General features: G+C 42.7%; 1 protein-coding gene across 1 annotated transcript; it reads left to right on the top strand.

Moving 5' to 3' along the window:
- Positions 1-428: 428 nt before the first annotated feature.
- On the top strand, positions 429-12,358 carry LOC134204762 (uncharacterized). Its single transcript, XM_062679572.1, has 2 exons — positions 429-514; positions 11,680-12,358. Exons 1-2 carry the CDS (start codon positions 429-431, stop codon positions 12,356-12,358), a joined length of 765 nt encoding a protein of 254 aa, XP_062535556.1.
- The last annotated feature ends 843 nt before the right edge of the window (positions 12,359-13,201 follow it).

Genomic DNA, 13,201 nt, shown 5'->3' on the forward strand with positions numbered 1-13,201 from the left:
GTAAGTCAAAAACATATTTTTTTAATATCCGACTGCATGAGAGGTCCCACCTTGAATGATCGTGTATGTGCTCCAACCCACATACATATGATCAAGGTATTGTACAATTAATTTCATGCAATCAACCCTTGATCCCAATTGATCCCAGCAGACGCAAATACTAACCATTCCCCAGCGATGCAAAAGCTTTCAGTATAAAACAATTTCACCGCCATTCACACCCTCACACATTATCTGTGCCTGGCAAACTTTCGATCAGGTGGGAATGCACATGCTCTTTGTGAGCTGTGAGCTCGTACGAACCAATTGAAAAGCTGTGTCGAATTAGACTTATCTGGGACTCTTCAGCCACTGCCCATTCGAGCAGCAAGCTCACACCTTTTCTTCGCAGAACTGCTTCCGCACGGAACGTTCATCAGAGTCGAGCGATGGGATTTGCTCTGCTTCTCAAGCCGGTCGGTGGGGAAATGGTAAAAGGATTACAGCAAACCGAACCACCTGCCGGAGCCCGTGGGTAAGCGTGTTTTGCTACCTGAAGTAGAAGTTGATATCTAATCCCCAATGGCTCCGAGTGAGTACAGTTGGTTTTGGTTCCCCTGCAGCAGCCGCCACCGACCAGCGCCGGAAAAGGTGTCTGGTTTCAGTTTTGCGAACTGTTGGTTTTTAATTAAATAACACTCGGCACTCACAACGCGTCATTCTCTGGGGCTAGGAATCGTGAGCCCCCATCCAGTTGATGGAATCAAACTTCTCAACACACCGATTCCGACTCCGACCAGGAAAAGGTGGAAATGCGTGAAATTGCAGGAAACTTTCTCTTTCTGTTTGTTCGGACCCATTGCAGCACTACAGGCGCAGCACTGGCTCAGACAGATAGACGGACAGACAGATCAGGCTTTAATTGCAACCAGCACTTAATTGACGTAATCTTAATGGGAATGCTTTAAATTTACATCCTCAAGGGTCATCACCTACACCGGGCGGTTCGTTATCCGGATTGATGGCATGGGACTTATCCTCGCCCACTTATCCACAAGCCCACAGATACACACGCCAACAACTGACTGACTGCTTTGTGGGGACATGCCATTCCAATGGACATAATCTGCATTGAAATAATTGCTGCCAGGCATTTGTGTCCTCGTCTCGTCCCCGGGTAAATCGTCAGCTTTGAGCTGCTCATCCTCCCTACCGTTGCGCTCCCCACCGACCGATCAACCGCAAGCAGAGAGGATCATCACCAACACAACGGGATTGAATGATTTATGCATTCCGCCGGTGATAAATTTGCTCTTCAAGGTCCGTTGCAAGTGAAGTCGCTTGCGACACTCGAAGTTTGCACTTATTGAAAGACGAACTAATGACATTCAAAAAATATGAGCTTACAAAAATAAAGTTTTTGTCATGATGCTTACACGCATCGACTGTCGATGTCAAATTAAATAGAGGACAAATAGAAGTTTTTCTTCAACGGAAATTATTGTAAATAAAGTGTTTAAACACAATGCGCAAGTATTTTGCACGCCTTTTTTTATTTCTTTGTCATTCGTTTTCCTTTCCTCTTTTCTTATTCTTATTCCTCATTCCTTATTCCTGATTTGTTATTCCTTATTCCTTATTTCTTATTCCTTATTCCTTATTCCTTATTCCTTATTCCTTATTTCTTATTCCTTATTCCTTATTCTTTTTTCCTTATTCCTTATTCCTTATTCCTTATTCCTTATTCCTTATTCCTTATTCCTTATTCCTTATTCATTATTCCTTATTCCTTATTCCTTATTCCTTATTCCTTATTCCTTATTCCTTATTCTTTATTCCTTATTCCTTATTCCTTATTCCTTATTCCTTATTCCTTATTCCTTATTCCTTATTCCCTATTCCTCATTCCTAGGGTAGGTAGGAGATAAAGATTGTGAAAAAAAAGTTCAAACCTTCCCACGAACCATTGAACAATATTCCAATGAAACATGTTCAAAGTAAGATTTTAGCACACTGAATAATTAACACAGCTTCTACTACTGGATGAGATTTTCTAGGAATCGTTTTCGCGGATATTCTCGTTGCACCTTAGCGGAACCACCTGACTGTCTATCGAAGGCCTCAGATCCATTCAAAGCCAACAAATTTACAACAGTCCACGCATTTGTAGCTAAGAGCTCCACCGTTCGGTGAGTGGGGCATCGCCTCTTGCTGCTTTGTCATGCTGATTGTTTAATTGATACAATTAATTAATCTTAAGTACAAAAGCTTGTTGCGCTTTGCGGCGGCGGCGGCGGCGACGACGACGATACAAACGGTCCTTTGCGGCGGGGTGAAATGTTGAAGTCGTCCTCCTCGGTTGTTGTCACGCTGCCACCGCGCCGGATGCCGGCAAGTGCGCTCGGGACAATTTGTGTACCGAAAGGGAAATGGGTGAATTATTTGCCTACGCTGGGCGGCCACGGAGAAAGGCCTCTCGACTGATGGCGAACCGGAATAATTTAAACCAGTGACTAATCGTTGCATTTTCGCCTTCCAAGATTTTCCGGCTCTGATTTGGCTTTAATTTGAATCGGATTTGTGCATTCCGGAGAGGAAGATTTATTGTTCGAATGATTTGCGCTTGATGCAACACCTGCTACTCAAATAGATTAAGTGTTAGTAATTATTTGTAACGGTTCGTGAAAATGGAAGGTCTTCAGGGAGGAAACGCCAAGCAATCATGTTGAATGCGATTCAGGGAAAATAAATTATATCAATGATAAATCAAAACAGTTTATTACGATGTCCTTTGCTGAGTGCGAAGAGCAACAGGCCAGTTCCCAAATCAATTAGGTCGTCTGTTGTCCATTTTTTGACAAAAAGCCGCGATAATCTTTGATCATTTTGCTTCTTGGCAGTGGACAAATATCTTTCCCAAATGTATCTACGAAGGCGAATGGGTCAGACTAGAAACTTCCCCTTAACAAGGGACTAAACAAACTTAATGCCGTCAGTATCCGGGGACCCAATATTGAGGATTCTCCGAAGGGCGATTTGATTCATTGTTGGCGCAAAGCACGACACAATTAAGAGACTAATGGAAATTGTTTTTGAGCGCCAGCGGCAAAAATCTGGCCCATAATCGAAGACGGTGGTGATGGTACAGCCGATGGCGAAAGGGTTCACTCCACTTTCAATGCTTTTAATTGGGTTATTTGAGGAATTTGCTGGTGAGAGCGCACCGAGTGGCTCAATAAGATATTGGATGAATTTGGAAATTAAGCACGAAGGTATCCTCTGGGAAGGATGAAAATATTTATTCAATTCCGAAAGTTATAACACTAATGAGTGATCTTTTCCAATCTTCTGTACTCAAACATTCCATTCTCAAGAAGATTCCAAAGCAATGTCCACACGGTACGACACACTTTTAAGAGAGAAGTAATTTCAAAGAATATGTTGATCCTTATGTGATTTTTAAATATTAAAAATCATAAATTTAAATGTTATATGATTTTTAAATGTTTATATAGAAGTACATACATTTGAAAGCGAACGGAGGACAATTTTTATGGCGATATAAGCCTCACGACCTTCCTTCTGCCAAATTTCCGAATATATTTGTGCTCTTATGTCATCATCAAGTTTCATATTTGTAGAGGTGGGAATGTTGAACTGCGGAACGTAATAAAACACTACCGTTGCTTGACAAGTAGTATCTTAGAATGAATCTTTATTTTATTCGGTTACTGTTACTCTCCTTCCCTTTATCAACTTCAAATTGTAACAATTTTATATATGTACAAATTAGTTTTATTTCATTTATATATTACTAAGTAATCGTTTAAGAATTGTGACTTCTTTGATGCGCGCATTGTCGAGCTCCTAAATGGGACTTGATTTCTACCTGTTGTGGTTCTTTCTCTGGTATCGTTTCTTGGTGTTTGACAATTTCATCAAAAACTATTTCAGGTTGTTCAAGTTTGAAGAATGGGCAGGTACAGGTTAAACGTACAGGTTATGCAGCGTACACACCAGTCAAGCAGTTTGAAGAACATTGACTCCGCTCCCGAGCGGGAAACAGGGACTATGGTCAAGGGCTTGACGATCCCTCCCCAGGCCATCTGCGAGTTGTGGGGCTTGCCTAGGATGTGGTGGAGTTTGACAGTGGGACCTGTTAAATTCCTATAAAAAGCTGCGTGTATCCGCAAGTAGGCCCCACCAAAGCTACCGTGTGCCGCTCAAAGCGCACAAGCCCAAGTCCTGGTGTTAGGTGGGACGCTAAACAGCCCTGACACGATGGCCCTCCGACGAGACAGGAGGTTTGCTCAGGCCCAATAAGCCGCCTGGAAAACCAATAATTACGAACAATATAAGAGATAATGCGACTCGATATAATCGGCAAAGACCTAGGCGACGAATAAAGGATCACGATTCGAAGCTTGGAACAAGGAACTGCAAGTCGCTAGGTTTCGCAGGTTGCGACAGGATGATCTACGATGAATTACATCCCCGCAACTTCGACGTCGTGGCGCTGCAGGAGATTTGCTGGACAAGACAGAAAGTGTGGAAAAGCGGGCATCGAGCGGTTACCTTTTACCAAAGCTGTGGCACCACCAACGAGCTGGGAACCGGCTTCATAGTGCTGGATGCGCCAACGCGTGATTGGGTGGCAGCCAATCAACGCAAGGATGTGCAAGCTGAGGATAAAAGGCCGTTTCTTCAACTATAGCATCATCAACGTGCACTGCCCACAAGAAGGGGGACCCGACGACGAAAAAGAAGCGTTCTACGCACAGCTGGAGCAGACATATATGATGGATGCCCACTGCGGGACGTCAAAATCGTCATCGGTGACATGAACGCACAGGTAGGAAGGGAGGAAATGTATAGACCGGTCAACGGACCGAATAGTCTGCACACCGTATCGAATGTCAACAGCCAACGATGCATAAACTTTGAAGCCTCCCGCGGAATGGTAATCCGAAGCACCTTCTTTCCCCGCAAAAATAACCACAAGGCCACATGGAGATCACCTAACCAAGAAACAGAAAACATCAGACATCACGAACGTTGAATCCGACCACTACCTCGTTGCAGTATGCCTGCGCTCAAAACTCTCGACGGTGTACAACACGCGTCGAAGTCGGACGCCGCGGCTTAACATTGGGCGGCTACAAGACGGTAGACTAGCCCAAGAATACGCGCAGCAGCTGGAAGTGGCACTCCCAACGGAAGAGCAGCTAGGCGCAGCGTCTCTTGAAGTTGGCTGGAGAGATATTCGATTCAATCAAAGGTAATTGCCTATTTCCGGGGATTAAACCACCCGACTTGGACGTTAATTTACAATGTTATGAAAACTCATATGTGAATATGTACGTTATGTGGAAGATATTGATTTGGAAAATGTATTGGAGGTAACCACTTTCCCTTCGATGGGACTCGAACCCATGACCCTACAGTACGCTAGACTGGTGCTTTAACCAACTAAGCTACGAAGGACCTCCGTCGGCCTTCGCAACCTAGCGGCTACTGAACGAGCTCGAGATTCCCAAATTGGACGCATAGTCAAATCACTCGCAATCCATTTCTCAAGCCAATACTTCCACATGTGTATTGTACACGTCCACATTAGAGATATTCGATCCGCCATTGGAAGCACCGCAACCGCTGCACTTGGCACGGTGCCCCCGGATCAGAGAAACGGCTGGTATGACGGCGAATGTGAGCAATAATTAGAAGAGAAGAATGCAGCATGGGCGAGATTGCTGCAACACCGCATGAGGGCGAACGAGGCACGATATAAACAGGCGCGGAACAGACAAAACTCGATTTTCCGGAGGAAAAAGCATCAGCAGGAAGATCGAGACCGTGAAGAGACGAGCAACTGTACCGCGCTAATAACACACGAAAATTCTATGAGAAGTTGAACCGTTCACGTAAGGGCCACGTGCCACAGCCCGATATGTGTAAGGACATAAACGGGAACCTTCTTACGAACGAGCGTGAGGTGATCCAAAGGTGGCGGCAGCACTACGAAGAGCACCTGAATGGCGATGTGGCAGGCGAAGATGGCGGTATGGTGATGGACCTGGGGGAACGCGCGCTGGACATAATTCTACCGGCTCCGGATCTCCAGGAAATCCAGGAAGAGATTAGCCGGCTGAAGAACAACAAAGCCCCTGGGGTTGACCAACTATCAAGAAAGCTATTTGAACACGGTGGTGAGGCACTGGCTAGAGCGCTGCATTGGGTCATTACCAAGATTTGGGAGGAGGAAGTTTTGCCGCAGAAGTGGATGGAAGGTGTCGTGTGTCCCATCTACAAAAAGGACGATAAGCTGGATTGTAGCAACTACCACGCAATCACATTGTTGAACGCCGCCTACAAGGTACTCTCCCAAATTTTAAACCGTCGGCTAACACCAATTGCAAGGGAGTTCGTGGGGCAGTACCAGGCGGGTTTTATGGGCGAACGCTCCACCACGGACCAGGTGTTCGCCATTCGCCAAGTACTGCAGAAATGCCGCGAATACAACGTTCCCACACATCATCTATTCATCGACTTCAAAGCCGCATATTATACAATCAATCGGGACCAGCTATGGCAGCTAATGCATGAACACGGATTTCCGGATAAACTGACACGGTTGCTTGTCATAAGGTGGAACCCAGGAGTTCACCAAGAGGATATTGGAATCAGGAAACATCGAAGAAGAGGACATCATGGTATCATTCGACGTAGCGCATTGTTCCCAAGCGTTCCAGTGAAGGATGCTCTGAACTTTTTGGAGGATTGGCTACTAGAACAACGGACGGATACAGCATGGCGAGGAAAAGTAAAGATGTATCTCAAGCTTGCAAGATTATGCATGAATGAGAACTACTTTACATTCCGTGGAAGCTTCTACAAACAAACGAAGGGTGCACCTATGGGAAATCTGCTATCACCGTTTTTGTGCGAATTATTCATGGCGAATTTGGAGGACAACCTAGAGGAACAAGGAGTACTACCCGAGAAATGGTGGAGATACGTGGACGACATTTTCAGCATTATCAACCGGAAAGATCTACCCAGGATTTTGGAAGCGATAAACAACGTGCATAAAGACATCAAATTCACCCACGAGGAGGAAAAGGAAGGTAAATTACCTTTCTTGGATCTACTGGTTATCAAGGGAACAAATGCAACATTAGACTTCGAAATCTACAGGAAGCCCACCAACACCATGAGAGTCATCCCATACACATCAAATCATTCGTATCAGAATAAAATGGCAGCTTTTCATCACATGATCCACAGAATGCAGACGATCCCCCTGAGCGAAGAAGGAAAAACGAAGGAGCTACAACACATCATTGAAACAGCGAAGATACAAACGGATACAAGGAAAGAATAATACAAGCAATTATCAACAAGAAGCAGAGGAACCTACGGAAAAACGAACTGACAACACTGACACCGATCGATGAACTGCTGAAGAGGGTATCGGTCCCCTATGATCAACACATCACCCACCAGCTACGCCATCGACTGATGAAATTCGGCATCGATTTAGTATTCTCCAGCAGAAGCAATCAACTGAAGACACTGTTGGGCTCGTAACTCCCGCGATCGTCATTGACAACGGACGTAATTAATTACCCGCTTCTCAATCTAAGTAGTGCACCGCGAAGGCAGCGATAAATCGCATTGAACCAACGCTCAAATTACAAACCACGTATCGGCCCATACACCGCGAGTGACGAGTGAACAGTGAAAATCGCATAGCTGACAAAAGTGTGACAATGGGGACGCGCAGCGGGGGGTTGCTTCCCCCCGATCGTGCCAATCAAAATAGGTATGTGATATTGAAGAAAATAAATGGATCAATAACCGAGCACAGCATATTTCTCGTGACAAAGTCAATCGAGACATACTGCTGTTATGAAGACATTTGGCTAAACAGAAAAGACGGTTCGTTGACCGTAATTCTGAATGAGAAAAATGCAAGGAAATTAGTTGAAAACATGAAGGAATTGGCAGATGGAACACCGATTACCGTCAGCTGGGATACCAAACGGAATACGTCCCGCGCTGTCGTTGTCTATCGGGAGCTGCCAATCGATACTGAAGACGATATAAAAACAAACCTTAGCACACAAGGTGTGACTGAAGTTAAACATATCAGCAGAATGAGCGACGACAAAAAAACGAAATTCAACACCGGAGTCGTGATCCTCACGTTTTCCCAGCCTTCACCGCCAGAAAAATTGAAAATTGGATACCGCGTTTGCAGAACCGAAAAGTACTACCCCCGACCAACGCAATGCTACCGGTGTTACGAGTATTAGCACATTAGTAAATTTTGCAAAAAAGAAGAACGCTGCCGAACCTGCGGCGAAAAGTCACACCTGGAAAGTGATGAATGCTCGAAAGAAATAAAGTGCATAAACTGCGACGATAATCATATCTCGACCAGCAAGGCATGCCCAATTTTCAGGCAAGAGCAGCAAATAATAAAAGTAAAAACGGACAAAAACATTTCAGCCCGGAAACAACTTATCAACAACAACGAAAAACCAAGTTACGGCAAAAGTTACAGGCGATGCCCAAACTATCATCGAAAATGCAAGAAAACAGTGGGAAAAGGAGCTGGAGAAGAAAATGAGCTTTATCTCGGAAAAAATGAAAGTTATTTCGGAACGAATGGAAGCGCTTAACGAAAAAGAAGCAAATATTAAAAACTGGTATAACTACCTCAAAGATAAAGAAAAGAATTTAAAGATCACTGAAGCGAAAATGCAAAAAGATATCGAAGAAATGAAAACGCACTGTGGCAAGCTAACAAACGAGCTGCTGAAAAAGAATGAATTAATAGAAAAACTAACAAAAAACATTGAGCCGCAGACCCATAAAACGATCACAACTAAAGACAAACATGGAATAAAAAATTAAATGTGACAAACCGATCAAATCATCTCCCGACAGAGAAACCAGAGAAGGCACACCAAGAAGGAAAAGCAACCGAATAAACAACAAAAACAACAACAAACAAGACAAACAAGAAAAACGGATTTCTCAGTCATGGAAACAGAGGAATTAAACGACGATAACTGATAATAGCAACAATAAAATCAAACCTGAATATGACCATGCTTATCCAATGGAACTGTAACGGTATACAGAGCAAACACGCAGAACTTCAACTACTAATAAGTGAACATCAGCCTCTTTTCCTGGCCATACAAGAAACCAGGACAAACCCCAAGACAGCTTTTAATATAAAAGGATACAACTCGATATTTGAGCATTGACCATCTGGTCAAGGAGGGGTAGCTATGCTTATAAAGAAGGGAATCCCTTTCACCCCAGTACAAATACAAACAGACCTGGAAATCATCGCTATAGAGGTAAATACACCCTTCAAAATGACAATCGCATCAATATACATTCCGCCAAATATAACATTGGATACTAAAGAATTTGACAAAGTTCTATGCACTCTGTCTATTACCGAAGTCACTAATAATGGCCGGTGACTTAAACGCTTAAACCAGGCGCAATGGGATTTGAAACACCAAGATTCCAGAGGTAAAGAAATTATCAAAATAATAGAAGACCATGGATTATTAACGCTAATTGATGGCCAAACAACCTTCATACACTCAGCCAAAAGAATCGACATGAACAGCACATCAGCAATCGATGTAACAATATGCAGCCATGAATTTGCATCAAAATTAGATTGGACCATAATAAACGACCAGCATAGCAGCGATCATTTTCCCATTAAAATCGGAACTATTCAGGTCAACTGCCCTAACAAACAATATCCCAAATGGAAAATCGACTCCGCAGACTGGAAAAAAATCGAAGAGATTCTCGAAGATCAAATAAACCCAAATGAGGAATACTCAATAGAAGATCTGACTACTTACATCAGACATGCCGCACTAGCATCAATCCCAAGAACATCAGAAGTGGTATCAAAAAAATCTCTACCCTGGTGGAATAACAACACCCGGGAAGCAGTGAAACAAAGGCGAAAATCTCTCAGAAAATTAAAAAACACACCTACTGACCACCCTGATTACGAAATGATCCACGACAACTTTCGTAAACACAGATACGAAGCAAGGAAAATCATCGAAGAAGAGAAACAGAAATCGTGGGAAAAAATCACTTATGAGATAAATGAACACACAACCCCAAAAGAAGTTTGGAACAAGATCAGAAGCATATCATGAAAAAAATCATCAGTAAACATCTGGACGATAACATCAGATAATAACAACATAACTGACCCTCAACAGATTGCGGAACACCTTGCCAAACATCACCAAAGAATCAACAGGCAGCGCATACCCACTCACCTTCATTACTAAAAAGACTGCTGAAGAACAGCAGCCAATCAATTTCCCCACAGCAAGATATTCACTGTACAACAAAGAATTTACTTTGGAAGAGCTTATATACCATATGGACACACTGAAAGGATCCTCACCTGGTCCCGATGACATTCACAATCAAATGCTGAAAAGACTTCCACTATTTATCAAGAAGAAATTACTTGCATCATACAATAACATTTGGATCAATGGAATATTCCCCAACACCTGGAGAGAATCTCACCTAATCCCAATCCCTAAACCAGGAAAACACACAAACGATCCAAAAAATCTTCGATCCATATACCTAACAAGCTGTGTAATGAAACTTTTCGAAAGAATTGTCAACCGCAGACTAATGAACGAACTCGAAAATAGATCAGTCCTGGGACCTAATCAATTCGCTTTCCGGAAAGGAAAACAAACAACTGATCCCCTTACAGAGATAGAAGACTACCTTTTGCCAAAAATTTCTCGAAGAAAGACGTTTCAAAGTGCTTTATCAAGGGCATTTCTCCTCTGAACAAATTCAACAAAACGGAGTACCACAAGGATCAGTACTTGCTGTCACATTCTTCCTAGTTGCTATCAATAGCATAAACGATTGGATACCCAAAAACACCATTATCAAACTATATGCAGACGACATCACCATCGCCGTAATCACAAGATGCGCCAGATGGACCCGCTTTAAGATACAAAAAATCCTAGACCGAATTAAAGACTGGTGCACTGAAACTGAATTCACCATCTCTACTCAAAAGTCGTCAATTATGCACATTGGAAACCGGAAAAAAAAAACTTCTAAAACAGCCTCCTGCCATACTCGATAAAGAACCAATTAAACTAACAAAAAATACAAAACTGTTAGGAATATGGCTAGATCACAAACTCAACTTCAAACATCATATTCAAACGAAACGAGATGAATGTAAACGAATATTAGCCCTGATGAAAAGTATAAGCAGCACAAATTTCGGATATCTGAAGCACTTATCTTATATTGTACAAAACACATGTGCCGCAAAACTATCTCCCCAACCTGTACACTAGCAGAGCGATCAAACGAAAAATCAGAGACCCTGAACATCCCACAGGTAAACGTTACCATAGGGCAATCAAATTACAACACCATCAAACAAATAAACGGAGTCAACATAACCACACTCAATACTCTAACACCCACCGAGAAAAGAATCCATTTTCTCGAAGCATGCAAACTCAAAAACCCCCACCAAAAAAACATATACACCGATGAATCAAAAACCAGACAAGGAACGGGAAGCGGTATATACTCGAGTGACCATGAAATTAGCATCAATCTTCCTAAACATTTATCCATCTTCAGCGCGGAAGCATACGCAATAAATAAAGCAATTGACCTCAACCCCACTGAATTGACGGTCATATTCAGCGATTCTCAAAGTGTCCTCGCGGCAGTTAAAGGGCACAACTCTAACCACCCATGGATAGAAGATATCAAAAACAAAGTAAAACAAAACCCTGGCCGCTTAGACCTGTGCTGGGTACCAGCTCATATCAACATAACTGGCAACGAAAAAGCCGACAAACTAGCGAAACTTGCCACAGCAGCACAGACATCCACTAATATTGAAACACCATACGATGATTACAAAAAGCTAGTTAAGCTCCATACAAGACTAACATGGGAGAATGTCTGGCACAATAACCACGGACACTTGAGAGAAATAAAATATGATACAAGCGAATGGTCAACATCCTTCTCGATGAATAAAGAAGAAAGCAAAGCTTTTACCCGACTCAGAATCGGTCACACTAGAATTTCACATGAACATTACGCCCGCAAGGAAGCCGCACCCACCTGCTCAGCACGTGGCTCCCCAATTACAGTGAAGCACATCATTCTGGAATGCACCAAATTCACCAAACACCGTATCGAAGAAAATAGCGTCAAGTCACTCTACCTGGCCCTAGGGAACGATTTCAATGAACTTAGAGAAACAACATCATACCTCACGAAAACGAATTTGACCCACGAAATTTAACGCATCAGCAAAAATACTTACACGATGAACAAGCCAACCACCGAGCTACGCAGCATAAGGGAATCAAGACAACCAACCTGACGGGAACCAGAACCAAAGGCTAACACGAACGATAAATCCACAGTGACTAGATATAAGAATGTATTGTAATTTTATCCTCCGGTGACTTAAATGACAACAAGTTAAAAAGGTCACCTAAATAAATCAAATACAACAACAACAACAACTGTTGGGCTCCACAAAGGATAGAGTAGAAATGTTAAATAAGCCCGGGGTTTAGCAAATTAATTGTTCACAGTGTGATAAAGTATATGTAGGTCAAACAAAAAGATCGTTAGATGTAAGGTTCAAAGAACATATTGCAGAAGTAAGTAAGGCTAAGAGGGAAACTGATAAGGGATTAAATTATATGTTTAGGTCTAAGGTAGCTGAACATGTATATCAGGAAAATCATTCAATTACAACATCAATCATTAAAATTTTAAGAAATGTCTCTTCTCCGTGGAAACTTGATGTTGCTGAGAGCTTAGAAATCTACCGACAGGTACAAACGCGGTTGTGGAATAAAGATCAAGGAAATGTTAGCTCCTGGCTCTTCAAGTTTATACCTAAGCATTAAGCGCAACAAGCGAGTAGAAGTAAGCACCGTCGAGTCGAGTCAAGTACGAGACACTGAAGACGGCTTTACTGTTGAGGTCGAAATACGTATCTGTCAAGATACAATTAAGTGGTGGAATTCAATGGATTGTACAAGCTCGTCTTATGACAAGTGAAGACATTCCACTAAAAAGCTCAAAATAATTTTCTTGACACGGTTGATCAAAGCGACGATGGATCGGGTGA

The sequence above is a fragment of the Armigeres subalbatus genome, unplaced genomic scaffold (genome assembly GCF_024139115.2).
Source record: "Armigeres subalbatus isolate Guangzhou_Male unplaced genomic scaffold, GZ_Asu_2 Contig86, whole genome shotgun sequence".
Lineage (NCBI taxonomy): Eukaryota > Metazoa > Arthropoda > Insecta > Diptera > Culicidae > Armigeres > Armigeres subalbatus.

What these genes read in the sequence shown, in the direction of transcription:
- LOC134204762 (XM_062679572.1), top strand. Translation starts at nt 429, where the DNA reads ATGGGATTTGCTCTGCTTCTCAAGCCGGTCGGTGGGGAAATGGTAAAA. An exon ending in CCACCTGCCGGAGCCCGTGG is followed by an intron (nt 515 to 11,679) that starts GTAAGCGTGTTT and finishes ATCCATCTTCAG; the next exon opens with CGCGGAAGCATACGCAATAA.